General features: G+C 37.4%; 1 protein-coding gene across 7 annotated transcripts in view; it reads left to right on the plus strand.

Annotated features, from left to right (window-relative positions):
- CCSER2 (coiled-coil serine rich protein 2) overlaps positions 1–23663 on the plus strand; it is a 72255-nt gene that overhangs the window by 6736 nt on the left and 41856 nt on the right. For 4 of the 7 annotated variants that reach the window (XM_027462489.3, XM_027462490.3, XM_038180972.2 and 1 more), the window contains exons 2-3: positions 9249–10722; positions 11628–11830. In XM_027462489.3, the coding sequence (XP_027318290.2) occupies positions 9288–10722; positions 11628–11830 (1638 nt within the window). In that variant the 5' untranslated portion in view covers positions 9249–9287. The remainder of the gene's footprint in view (positions 1–9248; positions 10723–11627; positions 11831–23663) is intronic. The other 3 variants (XM_027462491.3, XM_027462492.3, XM_027462488.3) reach the window with 1 other exon arrangement.

Consider the following 23663-nt stretch of genomic DNA (forward strand, 5'->3'; position numbering starts at 1 on the left):
AAAGCCGTGCTGGTTTGGATCTTCAGTTTTGAGGAGCTGGTTATGCAGGAAGCACATGGTGTTTCCAGCTGCAGGTACAGAGTTGACACTGCTAGTTCAAATTGAACAGGACGTGACTCTGCTACATTCTGATGAAGGATCAAAGGAATGCATGAAAGCGAAGTTAAGGAAAGCCTTATGTCCATTGGTGCCTAAGTCACCTTTAGTTCTTATTAAAGGAGTTGTCCAGAAATTTGCCATAAGTCTGATTACACTTAAGTTTCACCTCAGCTGTGGCAAGAAGAGTAAGCCTTTTGGAGAAGGGTGGAATTGGTGGCTCCATGAAGATGCACCAGAGAGTTGGCAGCTTCAGAGGCACCGTGTGCCTCTGCAACACTTCACTCTCACTGCCAGCTAACCCCTGCCCCTGAGAACAGGCTGCCAGCCAGGAATGCAGGAAATAGCAAATACTGTTGGATTTCACTTCTTATTTATGAATGAACTGTAATGTTTCTACTATTTAAGAGGAATGTGATGGGTATTTAAGCAAAATGCAGGAATTTCAGGTCTGTTCTTTCTGCAGAATAGACCTTTCTGCAGAATTTCTTTCTGAAATTTTCTTTTCGTTGGCGTAAAAAATCAGCAGCTCTTCACAGTATCATCTTCCTTCTGTCCTTTGTCCTGAAGCTGCGCCCTTGTTGCAGCTGGCTCAGCCTTTAGGTGTTGACTGCCACGTGCCTCAACAGTCTGTTGTAAGAATGCTGAAAATCAGTGCAGGCTTATGTGTATGAGAAGCCTTAGCAGAGGTTTTGCATGGAATTTGTGATTTTCAGTAAACATTGAAAGTATTCATGATAAATCCTGTTATTTGTGGTTTTCCTCCTCTCCCTTTCCCCCCCTTGTTTATTAGGGTTCTTTTCTATGTCCTTGTGTAGTGCTGTGACTGAGTAAACTTTTCACAAGAGGAGATAGTTTAGGTTTCCATGGGAGGAATGTTTTCACCCTCCTATCCATGTTGTTTACATGCATACAGAAGTGCTTTTGTTTTCCGGTGAAAAACCTTTTTAGTAAGATTTTGTAGGAAATTTTGGCTTTGAAAAAGTATAGTCTCCAATTCACCATTATGCAAAGCTCAGGAGGGCAAACCATTACAAAGCAGAAATGTCTAGCAGATAGCAAGTAGCTCCCCCCTTCCCTTGGGGTGCCTGATATTCAATGTAAGTAGCATTAACGGCGGAGTGAACTGTGAGTGTGGCCCTAAGGGATATGAATTAAGTTTTTGACTCTGAAAGTATTCTGGTAGCTTTCCTCTACAAAAATAGAGCTGCATTTTCATGTTCCTTCTTCTTCAGTAAGCACTTCTGTCCTCTAGCCATACAAAACATTAAGAATCCATATTCTGATGAGTAACAACAATGCATATTTTTAGACTGCAAGGAATGCCACATCTTTCTGTTGTGTTGACCGAATATGTTGTTCAGGAATACAACAGTCCCAGTCTCTTTGTGATGTCTGTATTGTTTCCTCTTTCCATCTCCATTCATTATCATCCTCTGCTTTTGTTCCTTGACCTAGTGTGTGCTGACCGACAGTATTGTAATTGAGCACAAGAGCAGTTTGGGTGGTTGCTGTGCTTGGTGTCAGATACAACAAACTTCACATGTGGGTAGAACGTCCCCCATGCCTACGGGTGAGGGAGGAAGAACAGAAAAGGACTTCCCTCTAGGCTATTGAGTCTGGGGAAGGAATCCTACAGCTTAGAACAAGAAGTTAAATAAAACAGCATTATTAAGTGTCTTGCGATTTCATACTGTACTCTGACCATTGTACTCTCAAAGGATGACCTGTAAAGGATGCTGGTGTGTGAGTCACCGTGCAGTTTGCGCATAATAAAGGGGTGAGAAATTCATGGGTGCCTTCATGAAGCATCAGTAATAGATTCAAGAACAGAGGTATTTCAGAGACACTCTGGACAGGGGAAGGAAGGCAAGCTTGGAGGATATTACTGCAAAGCAGGTAAATCTTACCGGACCTTGAATTTTATAGAAGTTTTCTTTTTTTTTTGGTCTGTGCTGGAGCCAGTCTGCAGGGTAAATAACACAAAAGAACAAGCGACACCTATAAATACTCAGTTCAGTCTTTCAACCATAAAAACTTTTAATTGTATTCTAATTCATACTATTGCACAGTTTCCTCAGGATGTCTCTCTTTTGATTCCTCTTTCAGCTCAGGACTTGTCCTGCTCAGAGCTTGTTTGCTGTCCAGATATTCTGGTAGTTTCTTTCATTCTGTTGAGCTCTCGTGGTCCCCTCACAGCTGCAGGCTGACTGGTAGCCCTGCTACCCATCCAGTGGTGTTCCAAAGCTAAAGAGGCTTTCTGCTTTATCTGTTCCAAAAGCCTCCCTGATTTTTTTTTTCCCACGGACATCATTCAACACCTCTCTACACTGGCAGAAGTAATGCATATGTAGTGCACTCATATTTTATTTTTTTTTTAAAGTAAAACAGTTCTGAAGTTACACTTTTAACCCAGAAACTAGATAATTGCTAAGCATGTTGAAAAGATTCTCCTTCTTTGTGTGCCCTGAATATAAAAGTGTGTATGTAAAAGTTGCCAAGTGTTTTAAAACCCAGGGATTTCCAGAGGTTATCGTTTATGTAAGCTATGCACAGTGGACATGGCTGAAACATACTTACATCACATGGCCTTTGTGAATTTTAGTGTATCTATGTCCAGCAGATAATTACAAGTAAAATACAACCTTTTTTTCACGTTGATCATTGTGTATTTCTTTTCTGTGTGTGTGGAAGGCATCACAGAGTGAAAACCACTGGGATGTTAGGAGCAGTTGTCCTGAAGGCTTCTTGCAGCATCTTGAATACCTGGTCTTGTGTCTGTGTTTGCAGCAGGGCAAACATCCTGTTAAAAGCGTGGCACAGGAAACAGGATGTAGCGGTTGCTGAAGGTGGTGGATTCCGCCTGCCTTCAGACATCCATTCACCACCTGCTGTTTTCCTTTCAGTTCTGAAGGCTGTGCATCACTTCTTTTTCATGCTGCTTGGACATTGGTTACCAGTTCTTTTCTATGCCCTAGTGCAATGCTGTGGCTGAGTAGGCTTTTAGCTAGAGGAGATAGTTCAGGTTTTGCCTTCCTGTCCATGTTGTGTGTATGGATAGAAATGTGCTTTCATTTTCTAGGGAAAAGAATGAAGGTCCCTGGAAACTATCTTGTCAAGTTTGTGTCGCTAAAAATGTGTGTAAAATGGGTAAACTGCTGCTTCAGATCACCTGCCACTGAGCCAAACAAGTAGAATTAGACAATCTCTTACTTCTTGGTCTTTCTGGGGGAGGCAAATAATAAGACTATGAGGTTTGATTTGGAAAGTGTGGTTACTAAACTTTGTCTTAAGTAACATCCAACATGTGATAGCAGAAATGTGAATAATGGTGCTGAGCTCTGTGCTAGTTGCTTTGTTAGTCTGACACCATGCCAGATACCAAACCACCTTGACTGATGAATAGTTGGTGCTTGCTGCTAAACGGATGCTGGTGGACCTAATATTTCTGGATGGATAAGCAAGCTCATGTACTGTGGCAGCTGCCAGCTTCCTGTACACCTTCAGGAAAGTACTGTTCCTGTTTCCCAGAAGTAATGAGGAGGTGGTGACCACCTTGGGTTTTCAGTACAGCCCTCTTCTGTGACCTTATATTTGTCTCTAGCATCAAAAAGATATCCTTCATGTGGGGAACGAAGTTGCTCAAAGAAAAGCATTTAAAGGTTGCTGCTTGGTAATTCTGATTATTTGAATCTACTTTAAATTGACAAGATAAACGAAGGATGCATTCAAAACTGTTGGCATAGCAATAGTTCTACAGAGCTACCCATCTGTCACCTGTCTACTGGATGTGTTTCATCTGGCAGCTGTTTGTTCCACACTGCCATGAGAGTAAGAGAGAGTTTGGTCCCTCAAATAGCAATTTGTTAGGAGTTTCAGACTGCTGCTAGCTCTCCGGCGCGGGCCATAGGGGCAGTGATATTTTAAGGGTACCCAAACATGAAATGTGTAAGCTTCCAGCTGTCTCATACTATAAGAGTCCTTCTACAACACGTAGGGTGGTTTCAGATGCAAAACTGCGCTGAGATGATGGTACAGGAAACTGCTTTCCTGATGGTGTTGAAACAGACTGTGAATGGTGTGTTTGCGAGTTGGAACTGATGTTGGAGGACTTGTCTCTGTGTGCATAAGCCTACGTGGAAAATACAAGGGAGAGTGAAAATGAACATCCTTCTTATCACTAGGATCTCGGATGTCCTTGAAGGGATGTAGCACCTTTTCAGTTCAGGTTACACTTCAGAGGATTTGTAAGTCTTAATTCCTTTTCCTTGGATTATTATGTATGAAGTCTAGGCCCTTTAGTTTAATTCCCATTTAGACTTGTGTGCACTTGGTAATGCATTTCCTGGGGCAGAATGTGTAAGGCTTGTTATCCCAAATGTCTGTTTAAAAAAAAAATCCATGGATTGCTCACGTCTAAAAGTACTTTGAATTTTTTATAATACAGAAAAATACAACACAGATTATCCTGAACCTGAGATTTGTGGAATGCATAACTTGCAAGTACTGTGTTTCTTGGTAATGAAATTTCACTGTTAAAATGTCATTTTTAAGAGAAAGTGTTTGTTGAAATTCAGGAAGTTTGAGAGAACTTCATGAGAAAGTTTCTGGATTTGGGGGGAAAGTATTGTCTGCCAGATGTGGTACTGTTGTTTTTTGACAGCATTTGTACTTCAACCAAATGAATGCAACCTAGAATTGAAAATGCGACACAGTAGCTACAGCTCATAAAACATAGTCAAGTTTTTGTTGTAAGCAGTTTTTTAATTTAATTATCTGAAGCATTTTAAGCAATCAGTGCAGTTTTCTTGAAGATAACATTTTGTCTTTCCCTAATTAAGGATAAATGAGCAAGCACCCTTCCTAGAGGACTGAATGGTCGTCCTTTCAAGTTTAATTTGCAGTGCTTGTTGGAGGATTAAAGTAATCTCATTAAAAGGCCTCATTTAAATTTTGTGGTCACCTAAGAGATGGTAGACAGATATGAAAAGGGATTTATCCATAAAGCATGAAAGCTAAATTAGCAGCTTTCTAATTTAACTTTTCTCTTAGTGTTGAAGACTTCACAAGAGTTGAGCATTTTTTGCTAGCTTTGGGATATCTTTGGCTCTATAATATGGTGCTTGCCATGACTGAATTCATCATAGTGTTCAAGGCCATTTTTATGCATTGAGTTATTTAAAAAAAAAAAAAAATACAATCTACTTAAATATATTTGACATAATGTAATGTCGAATGTCAACTTCAAAGACATTATAAATGAAAAAAATCTCTTATTCAGGTACACTGCGGGCAAGTTTCTTTTTTATAGGTACAGACACACAAATGTGTTGCTTTAAGTACATTTTCTTAGCGGAAAATATTGGTCGTAGTTTTTTTTGAGATGATTAGGCACCTGAATTCACATACAGGCACTTAAGTAAGGTCAATGCAAACTGTGGAGTGCTCAGCATTTCTGTGCATCTGGTAGGTAGGTGTCTTAACTGTGGGCTCAGGAGCTTAACTGTAGCAGTCTCCAGTTGGAGATGCAGCTGGGACAGAAGGCTCCTGACTGAATTTAGGAATCTCTTTGTGGTTTGGAGACAGTAGAGATGCCAAGTTACTCAGCTGTGTGGGGACTGAGATACTTCTTCAGCTCAGAAACAGGATTTATGCTTGAAAATATTAATTCCAAAGTTACAATTACAATTTCTTGATCTGCTTGTAAATTATGATGTAGTTCATGTGAAATTGTTTTAAATGTAGCTGGGATGATTTCTGCAGAGATCTAAGTAGAAGAGAATATGTACGTTATGTCACTGTCTTCCCTGTAGTACAGGGGGATATTAATGCATTCCAGCCAATAAAAATACTTGCAACTGCACAGCAGAAATTTATAAAAAAAAAAAAAAAAAAAAAAGTGTGGGCTGCTACTTGCTGCCTTTGCAATACAGCTGGCAAACAAGCTGAGTAGTGCGATGTTTGTAAGCTCATAGCATCTTTTCCAAAAAAAAAAAAAGCATACAATAATCATCATGACTTTAGGTAATTATTGCCTAAATTTGATAGAATTTTTTTTCTCTTTTTTGTTTAAAGCTTTATTTTAAATATAGCTAACCAACAAACTTTGCATAATGCATGCCTCTTCTCTGTTTTAAGTTCGCATAAGGAAGTATTTCAAGCACTTCTCAGCTGTAGCAAGCTAGGAACATCTGCATCATAAGTTACTAAGGCTCAGTTAATGAGTGGTGATGTACTTGTGAGTGGTTCTCCATATATTTTCCTTGACTATATACATGTAGAAAACAATTCTATGTCGATTAATGGATGTTCTAAGGTACAAACTGGTGGGTCTCATACTATCTACTACAGTTACGTAGTATAGCAGCCTTTTTTCATGTGAAACAGTCTGTATTGAGCACATTGAGAAATACATGCTGTTCTTACTAGCAGATAATCTTGTTATAACTCTAACTTACATTCCTCTGTATAAAAATAAGAAACCACTGCTGAGAATGAGATGTGTACAGCTCTGTGGATTACATCTCCAATGTGCAAGCATTCACTTACACTCAGTATTTTGGAACTGTGCATTTGTGTTTCTAAATGGAATTGTGCTCTACCAGTTGCAGAATGTGGATCCTGATATTTTCACTACATTAGGAGCCCCTAAAAAGCCATCTTTATGAGTGTTTCTCTTCTTAATGTAGACCTATTTTCAAAAGTACAGCTCTGGGGCATCCTATTCATTTACAAAATCCTAAGGGTGCTTCAGTTTGCATGAGTTTAATGCCACTTTGATTTTATCTTAAACGTTTCTTAGTGAGGTCTTGCAGCTTGGGGAGTGACTCACTTTGGGTAGTGTTTGCTTTGGTTACACAGGGTGTTTCCTGTACCTCAAATGAGGATAATGATACTTGCTGTATATTACTTCTCATCCTGCTTCTTGTGGTCTATGATTGCCATGGTTTAAAAACTTTCAGGGTACTTTTCAGTCCTGCTAGCTGCGTGTAGTAGGTCTACGATGAAGGAAATACAGATATTAGTTTCAGGGAATAATGTATGAACTAGTGAAATTAATTGTCTTGGCACCATTATAAGACCAGTGTGTGAAACTGGCTGATGAATAAAATCCAGCATAACAAAAGCAAGGTATCCTTTCACATCTGTCTTGGAAAAAAGAAACCTCATCTTGCAAGTACAGAAATTAGTGTTAGAGTAAACCTTTTCTTTATATACAGTGTTGAATATACAACTTAGGAACTTGAAAGCCCATATTATCTGAATTATTAGTCTTTGCTAATAGCATTTAGACAAATTCTTTGTATTGCATTGCCAGGAAAAACAACAGATGAAGTGCTGTGCAAAAGGATGATGCAGACATGGTAAAAAAAAAAATAATAGGATGAATATGTGGATAAGCGTGGAAGAAACAAGTGATGTACTAAAGCAAGGAGATGGGGATTCTCAAGGCAGGAATTGTTGAGGCAAAGATACGCCTGTAAAGCAGATGTGGCTTTATAAAATAAAAGCATGACACCAAAATCACATAAGTTCAGATGGAACAAATCTTTAGTGAAGGTGGCAGTGTAATGTTCCCAATCGGGGTTAGGGAATGAAAAGTCATAGATGTAAGGAAATGAATAAGTACTGTAATTGTCTTTTTATCTCAGAGTCTGGGCTGTGTTCACATACTAGAGCACAAAAGTAAAGCTTTTAAATTCACCTTTACTAAGAGTTTTATTAAATTGAATGCTGTAGGCAGCTGCTGCCATGTTCTTCAGATCTTGTACACAAATAAGAAGATAACCAAAATAGACCATAGTTTCCATGGAAAGAGGAAAAATGGCCAGGATTTTTCATCCAGAATGGGGATGTCATTTAAATGTGGAAAAACAAGATGCTGAGGTGAAGATCAATGATGAGTGATTATTTTGTACGTTATAACATATCAATTGAGGACACCAAATGAAATGATTGGCTATTGAGTTTTCAACAAATGAAAACAAACAGTTGTACCACAGAGTATGGAGTTCTGGAGCTTTGAGATTATTCTGAAAATAGAATAGACGATTACCAAAATTAGTGAAGAAAAGCCTGTACTGAAGCACAGTTAAAACAGGAGGCTGTGAACGCAGCTCCTTGCTTGGGAAGTTCTGAGATGAATGGAATCTGGGAGGATATAGTGGGGAAGTACCCCTGTTGGAATGAGGAGAAAGATGCTTGCTGTGAGCATCTGCTAGGACGCATCTCTTGCCTTCGCAGTATGACCAGCTGACAAAAATGATGATTTTTGGGTACTGAATTCTATTGATGATGCTTAATATAAGTAGCTTTCTTCAGTAATAGGTTTCTTTCAGAAGTTGGTAATCTTCATGCTCATATGATCTGTGCATTTGCTACTTTTACACCTGCTGGATTTCCTATACACTGTGCTGGTTCTGATAGCAGAAATCTGATTCACTAGTGTTAAAAACAAAAACACCCCTGAATGTCTAAGTTTCCTCAAATCTTCTGCATGAAGAGCTTGAGAAATTCCCAAGGCAGTGAATAATTTGGAAACTTATTTTCAGTTGTTTTTCGATAATGTTGTTTCTCCTGCTGCTATTTTGATTTTGTTCATACTTAAGGATATATGTTGTGGTGTCTGTCAGTATCGCCTTTTCAGCAGGGGCTATGGCAGGCCAATGTGAACGTTTTGGCAAGGAAAAATAATTTTGGAAAAAAAAAGCTTTTGGTCAGGTTTTATATTACAGATTTGGAAGTCCTATGTTGCTGACAGCAGATTTGTGCTATATTCAATATGTTCCTTTTTAAATATGAAGTCTTAAGTATGTAGTTGAGTAATTGTAGTACAATTAAAAAATTCAGTTTGCTGCTCAAAATAGGCAAAGGAAAAATATGCACCCATTTTAAAGCTTATTTTAATGATGTAAAGAAGGCAAAAAGTGCAGTTTATCTAGACAATGAAAATGCTGGGGGTGGAGAGTGACACCTGAATAGTATTACTGCCAAATTGCTGCTGTTGATAAGTATTTCTCAGGAGTTCACAGAATGCATGAGTTACTTTATATAGTTGTGGTATAGTCATCTACACAGATGCAAATCTGTGTTGAAGAATATTGTTTAATGTGTGGTTATTCAAGGTCTAATATGTTCTTTCTTTTCCTTAGATTCAAGCACTCTTTAAGGACCAATGTACCCCGTAGCTCATGGAAGAAAAAAATCAAACCAGGACATCCTTGGTTTCCAGGCTACCGAAATACGGAACGAAAACTTTAGGAAGCGTCTTGCAACCTATGCCAAATGGGTCGGCTGTTAATTTAGCAGGCAATAACGGTGGCAAAAATTTCAGCAAGCACAATGGCACTGTTGGTATGTCTTCCTTTTCTTTCAACTGGAGAAAATCAAATAAACATCAACTTCATGATCAAAATGAGAGAGACACCAATTCCAAACATAATTGCAATGAAAAACTAATCGATTCTGAGAAGTATTCTCCGTCACAAGGAGCACTGAGTAATGATGTGCTCCGGGTGGGTTTGAACAACACTGCTTCAGTTGCATCAAAAACAGTAAAGCAAAACAATATGTTTGTACCTTCAACAGAGGAATTAAACCCAAAGTCTTTGCCTGGACTTTCTAGTTCAGCAAAATTCGCCAAAGGTACCCTGTCAGGAAGGACCTCATTTTCTGGACTCAGTGCTCCAAAATCACACTTAAATGGATTTTATGGAAATAGGCCAATGGTAGGTTTGCAAAGACCTAGAGCTAATTCCAGTGCCACAAGGACAAGTTCAGGAGAAAGCTTTGCACAATCTACAGACAATAACAAGCCTTTTTCCAGTGAAAAAATGGTAAGATCACAAAGTTTTTCACATTCCATTCAGAATTCCTTCCTCCCCACTACGTCGTTAACCAGGTCACATTCCTTTAATAAAGCTGTGGATCTTACAAGGCCTTATAGTCAAAATCTAGCTGTTAGGACATCTCAGAGGTCATCTCTGTTGTCAAGAAATGCACGACAGTTGGATGTACCGAATGGAAATGAACCTATGAAGTACGGATTTACCAGGCCGTACTCTGGTATATCAGCTCCTGCTTCAAAGAAGCCCCCACTGACAAATGGGTCTGGGTCCACACCTTCTTTTGGATACAGATTAAGTCGACCATCTTTGCTGAAGCCTACTAGGCAGCGATTTGCTGGAAATATCATTGTGGATGATGGCAAAACTACAACTCCTGACACGTGTATAGTGGAGAACTCTGAAATTGCAACAAATATTAATCGAGCAATTGACAAAAACAGCATTATAGAGTGTGATGCTCGAAGAACAGAATCTGTCAATGGCCTCCATGAAAGCACGGGAAAACATGGGTCAAGTGTCATGTGTATGAGTGATGATGGAGATGAAATATCTATATCTTCTTTGTCATCCTCGGAGAAAAATGACTTGAGTGAAGACTTCAGTGATGACTTCATAGATATAGAAGATCCAAATAGAACTGTGCAACTACAGCAAAAGGAGAGCCGCGTTCAAGAGTTGGAGCATGGGAGCATAACGTCGATAGAGCCATTCACTTCTCTCAAGGAAAGTGGAGGATCTTGCTGTAATGCTGATGACTGGCTTGATATAAATATGTCTGGTAAATACTTTGCATTCTGTTTGGTATTTTAGGTACTCTATCAAGATTCTGTAATTGCAGTTATGTTTAACTATTCTGATTTTTTTTTCAGAGTGGAACTATGCTGGCCAACTTATTTTCTGAGTGCTTTTTTTTTTTTTGCATGATAGTAAACATTTTCAAGCGTTTTTTTTTTTTTTTATAAGAGTGCTTATTTCTTTGGAATAAGAAATAGTGGTACTCTTAGCCAAGCTTGTTATAGGATTGTAGAATTCCTCTTAGCCTTACTTGGCATTCATTTCTCTTGGGCTAGCGATTTCTGCAATTTTTATCCTCCTCTGTAGGCAGAGAACACCTGTAACTGCTTAATGTAGTGGCAATGAATGTAGGGTGACCTATTTAATTACTTAATTTTGTAAATTGTCATGTTACTGTTTTTTTTCCAAAAGCATGCTGCATTAACTCTTAAACTCTTAAAAAAAAAAAAAAAAAAAAAAAACAGTGGAAGAGATGGAAGATGCTTTAAAAGCAAAGCTGCATTTTCAAGTCTGATGTATTTTTTCCTTAGTGTATATATTTACTTTGAGAGATGTTGCGCTAAAAAGATTGGATCCGAAGGTGGAACCATATTTTATTAAAAAGATACAGAATTCTAAAATTCATCTTTCTTGACAGATGAATTGCTGTGTTGTATAAAGCTAGGAAAGATGTAGTTTAAAAGGATACTTAATTGTAATGGCCAGCTTTGTGGCTAAGCTTTTTACCTCCTAGGATGAGTGTTCTTAATATTGTAGAATGCTTTCAGATATTTCTGTTAGAACACAGTTTATTATTGAGACTTTAATGTTTTTATATGCCTTAGTTTTTTTTTTTTTGGTAATATTGGGTTGTTTTTTAGAATCTTGACTGTTTCTGTTTTCTTTAAGCAGTGGATGACAACAGTGAAAGTACAAAGAATACTGCTGAGAGTGTGATTTCTCCAGAGATAAATTACAGAGCTGGGTCCTCTTTCGAGCTTTCTCCATCTGATAGCTCAGATGGCACATATATGTGGGATGAAGAAGGACTGGAACCTATTGGAAGCGTCCATCCATGCGGAAGTTACGAGTCTTCAGAAATGAACAGCATAGTATGTATTTATACGCATCATCTGAATATCTGTAGTTTTTTTCATTTTATTGCTGATGTATATTTTAAAAATAATTAATATATCTTTTTCACTTGATAACTGTTTCTTCTTTCCTCTGTAGTTGACAGCTTTCTGAAACTTCTTGTTAAGGAGTCCCTGTTTCTGGACAGATGGCCTTGAGTTAGACCACTTACATGCATGTTTGCCCCATTCGAAAGCTGGGACAACACAGCTTCTTCCTTATGCAATCTCATGGTGGCATTCAACAATAAAGAAATTACTTCAGCAAATAAGTAAAATATCTCCTACCAATCTTTAAACCTAAGAGTAACAGCAAGAAAATAGTTGGTCCTTAACTGACTTCCATTGATTTGTTTCTATTCTATATCTGCACAGGACCCTTTTGAACATTAATTTATTTTCATTTGTCTGTTTGTTCAAGCATAGCATCTTTAAAGTAGGTAGCTGACTAGCTCTTAAGTTGAACTGGACTCTTTACGTCTGGAAAACAGAAAGCAAGATAAGTAATAGCCATATTCTTAGTTCTAAACACAACTGATTTGCATCAAACATTCAGTCTGGAGTAGATGGAGAGTAGTTGCAGTGCTCTAACCCTTCAGCTGAGGTCAGTTAGCCAGCCTCTGGGTTCTGATAGACTTGATGTAAGTTGTCTGTCTGTCCTTCATCCTTTTCCAATGAAACACTGTTCTAACTTATTTGGGTTGCTTAATTAAAAGACCGCTCAGGTTTTATTAACATGATATTATTCATTCAGAACTTCCAAGAAAAATTAGGTATAATCAATCAATGTCTCTAGCTTCTTAAATTTGAGAAGTGCTAAGTACTATGTCATCAGTGCCATTATCAGTAGTGCAGACGCTGTTTTCTGCCTTTGAAAGGTCCTTGTGGCGCTAAGTCAGATTTTAAATTGTAGTTTTGTTAGGGTTGTCTAGCCCAACAGCAGAACAGCATAGATGTTTTTCTGAAACTGGGGCAGAGCGACATAATTATATTGTTATGTGTAACTACATAGGAGGAATTCCTGATATATGTTCAGCTGCCTGTGGTGGTGTTCGTTTTCTGTCTTAAATTACAATCTTGGGATGTGGTGCTTAAAAGTAAGCTTAGAAATAGTTATTAACTTCTCTTGGTAATTATGGCCAGCTTGGAAAATCATTTTGAGATTTTTTTTTTCTAGCATGAACTTCATAGTTACATTGATGTTTACAGGAAAAAAAATTAATGTAGGGCACTGCAAAAATAAACACCCTTCTCCCTGTCACATGCATGCACATACCAGGAAAAATTCTTAAACTTTCTCCTTGATAAACCTGAAATAGATATTCAATGCAGTTTATCAAACAAAAGGCACTGCTTTCATGTGCTTTTGAGCTATGTACCTTGTATTAGATATGCATATCCTCCGTGCGTTAATTTATACATTTATATGAACTGAAGGTCAGTCATTGATGTTCTGATTGATAGAAGCTGTTGTAAGCCTCAAAGAGCAGAGGTTTGTTAGAAGCTTATGATAATTTTGTTCAACGTTTTGGTTAATTTCTTTATTGAAAGTAAATAGCTGTTAGAGAGGTCTTACATGTAAAAGTGGAAGAATAAACTTATTTGGTTTAGATGTAGTGGAGAAAGAAGGAGGGTGTAAGACTTAGTGCTGAATCTAAAAAAAAATAATGTGCTTTTTCCACTCATTTTGATTTTTATTCCGTTAGTGCTCTTCCAGAATTATAGTGCAGTAAGCACTATATTTTCATCCTAAGTAAGGGAAACATCAATAATACATCTGTTTGTTGAATTGCATTTTAGTGGTAGTCCTGTTTTTTTTTTTTTTCCTCTGCTTGTTATTGTTGGCAGAAAGAATGAGATTTAGAGTTGTTTTTCTTTTTTTTTTTTAGCCTACAGATTAAACACTCATCACTTTTAGTCTTAAGATGTAGAAGAATTTCTGATACAGTTCTTAGTTCTGAAGAATTGTGGTGTTGGGTGGACTAGTATAAGCTTTTGTCCTCTGTTGCTGCTTCTGTCTGAAGGCACTGAGTATAAAAGCAACTTAAAAAAAACCCTGAAGGTCGTGAGAATAATTATTGTGATTAGGCAGCATATGCTGATGTTTTGATTGCTAGGAGGTGTATGATCAAATTGTGCATTTTCTGTCCTCTATTATTGTGAAGGTGAAAGCAGTAAATCTTTGTCAAAATCCAATTGATAAGAGTCTTTTAAGCTAATGTCAGCCTGACTGCCCCTGGGAAGTATTGCTTCTGGGGAAATCTGAAGCAGATAGGTGGTTCTGGAGTTTCCCTGGCTTTAGGCTGGTGTGAGAAGGAGCAGTGTGAGCCTTTGTGATGCTTTGGATTCCAGCAGTACATCTGAATTACTCATAATAAGATGGTAAATATTGTCAGTGTTTAGTCATCTGTTTGCCATCTATAGCATCAACAAATATATAGATGGCAGTGTAGACCTTGTTGGGTAGTCAAATGAGAAGTGGTTTGGCTTATTTGCCTAGGGTGGTATTAATTAGGTCTGTGGAATGATAATGAGAGTGGTAAGACTTCATTTCATGTACAGTAGTCTACTTGACTACATGAACCTTGCTGTATTTTTGCTTTAATTTATTTTTGTCGGGAAATAATATACATATAAACAGAATGGATGAAAACATGGGTCCTACCTGGAGTCTCATCGCCCCTTTCCTTAGCAGAAAACAAAGTACTATTTTGCTATAGCAAGGCTTGTTTGAGTTGTTCTGTGCTATCCATTGTATTAACTACGCATGTGAGAAGCATAATCTTTAGTATGCATTTGTTCGAGTAAAGCTTTGGTTTTGATTTTTTGAAGGTTAAAGCTCTTATTTACATTGAAAATAGGATAGATAATCCAAACAAGGGTCCCTGTATTATTATGAGGTATTACTACTTTTAAAAGACACTACAGTATTCTACCATATAGGGGTCTGCAAGAAGTAAAAAATCAAGATGAATGTTTTTCCATTAGCATTTTTAATGCCTCTAGAGAGTAAGCTGTTTCTTTTTTTTCCTCTTTCAAAGAAATTTCATTTGTACTAATAGTTTTAGAAAACTTGTGTACTCTGTATTATCGGGTCGTACGAAGACCATCTGTTCGACAGAGATCCAATCCTCTGTCCTTTTGTTATTAGAGGCTCTAGTAACTGTGTATGTCTCTGCTATCTGAATTTTTACTGAACTAAAGCTGGTATTTGGGGTATACACCAAGTGAGCATCAATTTAGTTAGAAGGATATATGATTATGGAACAATAATTGAAATCCGTCTTGAAGAGACAGATGGGTTTTAGCTGCTTTGCTTAGAATTTAATTGCTCTTGGGATGAAATCTAGATCTCAGTGGAATGAATCTGCTTTGTCATTTATCGGTGTGGCTAGAGTTTCAGCCACAGAGTCTGAAATGGTTACATTTTTCTCAGCTTCCTAGCATATTTTTGAAATCTCATGATGCTTTTTTTTTTTTTCCTGTGATTGCAACTTGGGAAAGGGAGATTCTGAACTAGTTTCTGAGACTGTAGCACGGCTTATTGTTCTAGAGGCACAGATAGTCACTGAAATATGCTGTTCAAATGTATATACTTCTTAACTACAGAAAAGATGAGCTTGCTAAAATAACATTGTGTAATGTTCAGTCTGTGGTACTTGCTATTTTGTTACAGTAGTTTTAGTTACTTACAAGTAATTGAGTTTTTAAAATCATTTCCTTCTTGAAATGACTAAGCTTTAAATGACAGTCTGATGTATCAAATGAGTAATTTGTTATATAGGAATTAAGACTTGTAGTATGCATACTTCCAATGTGTTTACAATTAAAGAGCCAAGTGTTCTAAGTATTGTCTTCTAGCCATTTCTGCTTTTAGTTGTACATCCTTTCTAATGGGTTAATGCCAAATCCATAGTTGTTGTTCTATAAGAAGCTGGACTTTAGATTTTGGATTACTTTGCTACAACTGTAATAAAAATAAAAGCAAAAGTAAGCTTAAGGTAGTGTACTAATATGGAATAAAAAGGCTATTCAGATAGACAAGAGTTCTTTAAGTAGTATTTGGATATCTTCAATGAGGTTTGAACCCCATAAATTTTACCATGTGCAAGGAAGTGTTTTTTTCCTTGGTGTGTGTGGTGTTTGTTTTATTTTTTTTTATCTGGATATATGTAATACTAATATAGAAGAACTGAATTATTCTAAACACTACAAATTTTTAATGCTTGTTCCAAATAGGTGAATAATGAGTCTCCATACTGTGCTAGCAGCACTGTATAAGATCCATTGGAAGAATTTTTCAAGACAGAGGACTTCTGAACTAATAGTAACGTTTACAGACTTAAATGCAATTTAAATAGTATGCTGAAAGTGAGAAGTGTTTACATCATGATATTTTTCATCAGAAGCAGTTGTCGATTTAATGAAGCATTCAGTACAGAGTATTCAGAAAGTCTTGTGCTTCATTTTCATTTTTTAACAGGAGATAATAGAACTAAATATCTATGTTTTCTTCATATATAGACACTTGTTTTTTGAGACACTTTAGAAAGAAGATCTTTTGAAATGTGCCCTTGAGGGGCAAACTAGTTATAAAAAGCACATGAGCAGATTCTGTCTAATGATCTAATTTAAACTTGGTTCCTTTTTCTGCTTTTCATGCTGCAAGTGAAGTGTCTAAGATTTTAAGAAGCTGAAGGTAAATTTAAAAAAAAAAAACACTTTGAAATTAACTGCTTCAATGTAAAAATTGTGTTCATAGGAAAGAATATGTACATATTTTTTTATTGAAACAAAGACTCTTAAGTGTGTTTAGATTTTCATGATATCTTCATGTAAACCATTACTGAAATCTGTAGATTTATAAAATCTGAAGCTTTTATCTCCCATTCCTGTATTTGCTTTTCTGCGTGCAAACTGGTGTTAAAATGCTCCATCTCTGTTATTGGAGATGTTCCAGTTAGGAAATACTTATGCACTACTCAGCTCTTCCCCTTCTCCCCCATGTAAGAGACAGGATCAATCAAAAATTTTTGTCCACTGATACATTGAGCATCCTTTCAGGTGGTATGTAAATTAGCTAGCTTTGTGACCTGTGAGTGGAGAAACTCCAACCACTGATCTGCAACGCTTGGGGACCTTAAATGAGTCTCATGGAGCCTTCGTCTTATTTTTCTTTCTTCGGAATGATGGATGAATTAAAAATGAATAATTTTACTTAACATTATCATCAGTGTATATTATATTATCAATGCATTTATACTTCATACTCAGATTCAGGTGGATCAAGAGGAAGGGTTTCTTATGATTTATTCCCAGTGTTTCACAACTCTGATTTAAGCTGTGGGGGAATGTGCTGGTGTGGCCTCTTCCTGGACCCCATCCTGTCTCTTTGCTTTACTATACCAGTATCATTTGGGTTTTAAAGGAGACAGTCCTTTTTGTCACCAAAAGGTGCTGCCTAACATGGCTGTGAGCTCCTAGTCATTTTGGTCTTTAATGCTGCTGCCAATTTATCTGGCCACTGTCATGGTATAACTGGACCACGGAGGAGGAAATCAAGCAACTTTGCCCTGTAGCAATGCAAATAAAAATTAGACTTCATCACATCAGTGTAATGAGACTGCAAGTATAGTACCAGTGTACTGGTGCTATAGGTAGTGCTGGATACTTGGCAATATGCTGTACTTCTTTCTACTTCCCTCTGGGCCCAGCATACTGGAGGCAGTTCTTGTGGAGAGAATTGTAGTGTGTGTAGCATCACTAATGTGGAATGGCAGTTTGGAGTCTTATATCTCTTGCTTCTGCTCAGGGAATTTTCGTTTGTTGCATTTAGCACCAAAGAAATCCTGTTTTGCAAGACAGATTAGGTAATCCATTGGTCTTTCATACTGCTTTACCTGAAAGCATGACTGTTGGGTTTCTAGGTCAAGATTTTTTTTTTGACAGAGACATCGGAGTAGCCTGGGAAGTCTTTTATGAGATTTTAGCTTTTACTAGTGTATTTTAGGTAATGACAAACACAGTGTCTGAATTTTACTTCTCATAGAAAAATGTTTCTTGGAAATACCTTAACTTGATAAGCTGCATAGAGCGTCGTTATAAAAGAGCTTCAGCAATTTTACTTAAATGCATAGTGGTTCAGACTTCCTGCTCAGAAACACAGTGAATCAGGGATTGGGATATCATAGAAATGTCAGCCTGGGAGGGCATTTTTCACTAGCATGTGTTTGTGTGCCACAAATGTGAAGCTGGTGTTGCTGTTAACCTCACCACCTTAAGCAGAGGTTATGTCTGAGTTCTGAGCTCTTCTGGAACTGAGGATTCTCTTGAATTGTTATGTTCTAACTTAATAACTTTAATTAGATTGATATAATTGGTTTCATTTTTCTACAAGTACAGAAATTTGTGGCATTTTGTTCATATTGCCTATTTCTGATAGTTCATCCACCCCCAAAAGACAAGAATGAAAGCAACAACAACAACAACAAAAAACCTACTTCTAGTTATGCCTAAAAATTTATATTTGGAGAAGACTCAAGCGTACAGTTTCCTGATTTCAGAAGATTCAGAAAGGCTAGATAAGTGTTACCTTTTTTGCATTTAGTTTCAATTTGAAAAGATAGTGCTTCTGGATGTAGTAAATCAGGGTGAGAGCATCCTTGATCAATGTGTCTCCAGTTAAACTTTTAGTAAACTATGCAACTGCTGTTTACAATTGCTGGTAGTACTTTTTGTCTTAATACAGATTTAAGAGTACCTGTTTGTTTCAGTATGTCTTGCTATCAGTGATCCTTGCCTGCTTTTTCAGGAATGTTTGCTGACAGTCAGTTTTCTGCTTGTGGCGTAGATAAATGTCATGGAAGTAGGAACTGGCTTCAGAGGTGCTGACTTCTGAGAGAAAATAGCCGCTGTCTGCACCGCTCCAGTCTTCAGCTTTAGAGCTTAATTGTTACAGCAATGGGAGGTAGTGAGAAACTGCACTGCTTACTGAGATGACATTTCTGTCTGTGTCTAGGGTGATGTGCATGTCCCTGCTGTCAAATGTTATTAAGAGGTTATATGACTGTATTACAGTGCACAAATCTCTTGTGGTGTTGCTTTGAGAGGTATGACATTTTGTGAACAAGCTTTTATGGCAAATTACCTTTTTTTCCTTTGGGATACAAAGGTATATATGGCTTTGAGAGCTGTATGATGCAGAATTGACACAGTAAATCTTCTCATGCTGTTTTGGTTGGTGAAATCAAGGAAGGCAACTTCTCTTGTGCTCCCGTCTTTCATTTGTGGTGGCTGTTAATGACAGCTTTGGTTTTGTATGGTGGGGAGAGAGAGCAGCAGATGTGTTGAGTGCAATATAATAATAAATACTGGTAGAAATTACTACTACTTCTAATTCATAAGCTTAAAGTGAGGCTTCCAGTATGAGTTTGCAGCTGCATATGCAGTGTAGTATTTTTAGTTAGTTTATAGCAATTCCTCTTTGATGTTTTTCTTTATTCTACCAACTGGCATCATTTTTCTGTAACAGAACTTCAGAAATACTCTAGTGTGCTTCAGTTAATTGTATTGCTGTGTTTTTTTCAAGTATCACACATTGTTTTCGTTGCTCCTAGGAAATCTTGAAACAGGTAGGCATGTACTCAAAGAACAGTAGAGTCTTAATTTTGGTGTAGTTCTGTTGTTTTTTGTCAGTGCAAACAAGAAAATCACTTAAGAGTATACAAAATGAAGTGAGAGGAATCTAACTGTGTTTCTGAACACTTGACAGATAACTTGATTGAAAACATATGGATTGGCACACAGTTTCCTTTTTTTTTTTTTTTTACCTGAAGTAGTGTCCTAGTAAGTTATAAGAACACTGGTGTTGAATCTTTTTGTGACTGACTTTTAGTTACAAACCATCCGAAACTTTGAGGAAGGGCTGTATCTTCTACATATTAGGGTCAGTTATGTTTGTAGTATGTGCAAATCTGGTTTCTCTGGATGAAATGTGCACACCCATTTCCAGTCTTACTGTCTCCACAGTTCTAAAGACAGGATGCACAGTTCATTTAAAGACTGGTCAAAATAGGTTTAATAAAAATATTTGATGTTTTTGTTCTCTTTTTTTTTTTTGTTAATTAGAAACAACTGTATTAAGTAGCCTGTATAAGAACACACAAAGGCTGTGTAAAAAGTCATATTCAGTTCACATGGAAATTCTAGCTAGGGCATAACTAAAACTTAGTGTACAGAAGAAACTTAATTGATCTCCTGGTAGCTACCTTGCCCATGGTGTTCCTCTAAATTCAGATTGTTTTGATTTCACTATCAACTGGGAGTTGTTTGAGCCTGAAGGTACTTTTACATAGCTCTTCTATTATAACTGAATTGCCAAATTAAACTGGATTGTTCTTGGTATTTCATGCTATGTGTTTTTCAAATTCACCGCTGATGCATGTGCCTAAGAAGAGGCAGTAAAACCAAGTTCAAAAGTATTTGGAGAGCTGAAGCATGTGTCTCTACTGATCCCTAGAAATGAGCAGTAGACCCATCATACAGGATGTCTGGTAATCTGGAAGTCCTGAGGTAACAAACTACTTAAATTGTAGTTCCTCCTGACTCTCAAGGTCTTCCTCTCACCATACTCATGTAGGCTGAACCTCGCAGCTCTAATATAGGTTTAAGTCAGTGGAGAGAACATCATTCATAGCGGTGTTTTTGCCATTTAAGAGTTTAAGCAAAAAATACATATTGCTTTATGATGTAAAATGGTCCATTACTTGTACATTAACTGCAAGTAACTTCAGAAGTAATGCTGAACTTCTGATATTGGTAGACTTTTCTGGAAACAGAAGCAATGAGTAGAAAGGAGCAGATATTGCCTATGTTCATTACACTTAATGCTTATGTCTTTCTGTTATTGTGCTCTAAAGTAAATCAAACCAAAACTGGAGTTACAAAACATTCCTAGCCGTAGTTGAAATTCTGCAGAAAGATGATCGGACCATTTTTCCCTCCTGGTGTGTTTTTGTAGATTCATTACTGGAGGCTAGATGGCAGTAAAGGAATGCTTTTTGTGGCTGTGGGATTTCACTTGTGCTGCATGTTTGGTTAGTGCTATTGCTATGAATTGGTAAAATCTCAACAGAACAGTTAATATTTCAGGTTTTCTTTTTCTTTCCCTTTGTGCTCTTGAACTTCATTTTTTTTTTTTTTACATGTTCTAGCATATAATTAAAATAATTAAGCAGCGAGCCTAGCTGCTCTTTGAGAAATAGTGGATAGTAACTTAACCTAATAATTATTTCCTATCTGCGTTCTGTAAACCTAGATAGAACATACAATGCCCTTATAAAAATGTTTTCAAAGAGGAATACATCATTATTTAAGACTAATATCCAATAGTTAAAATGTCTTGGGTATTCAGAACAAAGGTCCTGTTGCATTTGTTGTCTTGGCAACACTCCTTAATGGAGCATGAACAAAATGATAAAACACTTGTTTGGATGTTGGGCTTAATTATCCCTAATATGACTTGCAGCAATACAACATTTAAAATAGCTCCTTTCCTACCCTGTTCTTGGTTTCCTGGGGAATTCTAGCCTTTCTCTCTGGCATACCAGAAGGATTACTGATACATTTTTATAAAAATGTGTATATTTGTATACAGTCTTGCATATAATGAATAAGTAATGTTAGAAAAACCGGTGTATTATATGTAAAAAAATCTAGTCTATATTTTTGTTTGAGGAAAAGAATACTTTTCACTTTCTTTAGTGATGCTTGCTGTCAACAAGAATTCAAACTGGAGGAATGATTGCAAAGGCTTCAGTTTGCCTTCTCTGTTAAGGTTTTTGGAGCTAAAACTATGTTTTGCTATTTGCACATCTGCTACATCACAGCCAAACCCTCCTGTTTGTACAAATAAAAGCAATAAGCCATGTTCAGCTGGACGGGTAGGTATGCTGTTTGGAGGCCTAGCCAGGTTTCTCTTCACAAAACAGTAGTTCGTAAACTCTCTTATTTTGTGGTGCTTTTCTGTGGTCTGGAACTAGTTTCCTGTGAATTATTTTCTACTTCTTCTTGTAATACCCATGCTTTTTTGAATACCTTTTCCAAGTGAATTCTAGAAGGTAGGTATCTTGTAGCTGGCCTCTCAGGCAGCCCCGTCTTTGTTGCTTTGTACAGCAGTACAACTTCACCATGCTGTTGGGCTGCTGAGATGTATCACAGCTGTATTGTGATACTTTTCCTAACTTCAGAAGTAATCAAGTAGAAGCTTTGCTTGCTTGGTCATTCTTAAGACTGTTGCACTGGAGGAAATGTGTGACAAAAGTTACAGTATCCGTTCAGCTATTCTATCTGTTTGTTTGTTTTAAAAAAAAAAAAAAGAGGAAAAAAAAAGATAGGATCTCAAAAAGAGCTGTGCCTTTTCATTGGGAAGTGGTAGGATGGGAAATTTCTGAAACTGAGTTTGTTACAAAAGAGAGTGCTGGTACGAGGAACTGCTGTAGTCCTGTTTTGAAGGGTCCTCTGGTGCATTAGAAAAGACCCTTAGATGTAGAGCTCAGTGATACGGTTTAGTGGAGAACTTGTTAGTGTTAGGTCAGAGGCTGGACTCGGTGATCTTGGAGGTCTCTTCCAACCTAGGTGATTCTGATTCTGAAGTGCATGTTGGATCATCTCTGCATATGAGGATTGTTCTGTTATGATGCTGCAAATGTGAAGACTCCCATTTCTGGATGAATTAAATGAATAACTTGAAACTGTTACCTACTTCTTAGAGGCTTATACATTAGTCTGGAAATTTAATTTCTTATCCCAGAGTCACTATACGTCATCTGTTTCAAGAGTATGTTTTTTGAGAACTTTGATTACAGTTTCCTCCTGTGTGACATGAAGCAAAATCCATATTACTGAATTTGTTGTAATGTATCCATCACTAGAGGATCAGACTCGTGTTAAAACCCGTATTGTGCAGCACCCGTATTGTGTTAAAACCCGTATTGTGCAGCACCCGTATTGCTCACTGTTCTGCTAACGCAGACACTGATGTTTCTATTTAGGTAGTCTCTCTTTGGTAGTAGACAAAGAATGAAGTTGACATCTGACCAGAATATCTGACTTATCTTTGTTTTGTGGTATGTGACAAGCACACCTGTCTGCTTTAAATGATTTAGGGGCTTTGGCAAGCTGCTTTTTTTGAAGTTTACAAGGAAGTACATTGTAATGCTAACAGGTGTTAGTTGTTGTTTTTTTTTTGTAAGACTTGGTTGGTGTCCTGCATGTCAAATTTTAAAAAACATTTTTAAAAACTAATTACTCAAGACATATAACAATAACTCTGGTATTTTGAGGGTTCTGGTAGGAACTTGTTCAGAGGACTTGTAATTTATGCAGTTTGTATGTCTTCATAAGTTGTAACATCTTGAGAATCTAGTCTTGTGAAATTTAAAAAAAAAAAAAAAAAAAAAAAAAAAAAAGATAGTTTAGTGGGAAGGGACCTCCAAAGGTCAGAGACCAACTGCCTGACAACTTTGGGGCTGACAAGTTGCAGCCTCTTGAACGCTGATAGGCATGGGGCACCAACCACCTCTCGGGGCAGCCTGTTCCGGTGTCTAACCTTTCAAAAGTTTTTCCTGATGTCCTGTCTGAGCCTTCCTTGGCACTGCTTTGAACCATTCCTGTGTGTCCTGTCACTGGATACCAGGGAGAAAAGAGGAGTGCCTCCCTCTCCACTTCCCATCCTCAGGGAGTTGCAGAGAGCAACAAGGTCGTCTCTCAGCCTCCTGTTCTCCAGGCTAGTCAACCTGAGTGCCCATCCTCT

This window comes from Anas platyrhynchos, chromosome 6, assembly GCF_047663525.1.
Source record: "Anas platyrhynchos isolate ZD024472 breed Pekin duck chromosome 6, IASCAAS_PekinDuck_T2T, whole genome shotgun sequence".
In the NCBI taxonomy this organism is placed as follows: Eukaryota; Metazoa; Chordata; class Aves; order Anseriformes; family Anatidae; genus Anas; species Anas platyrhynchos.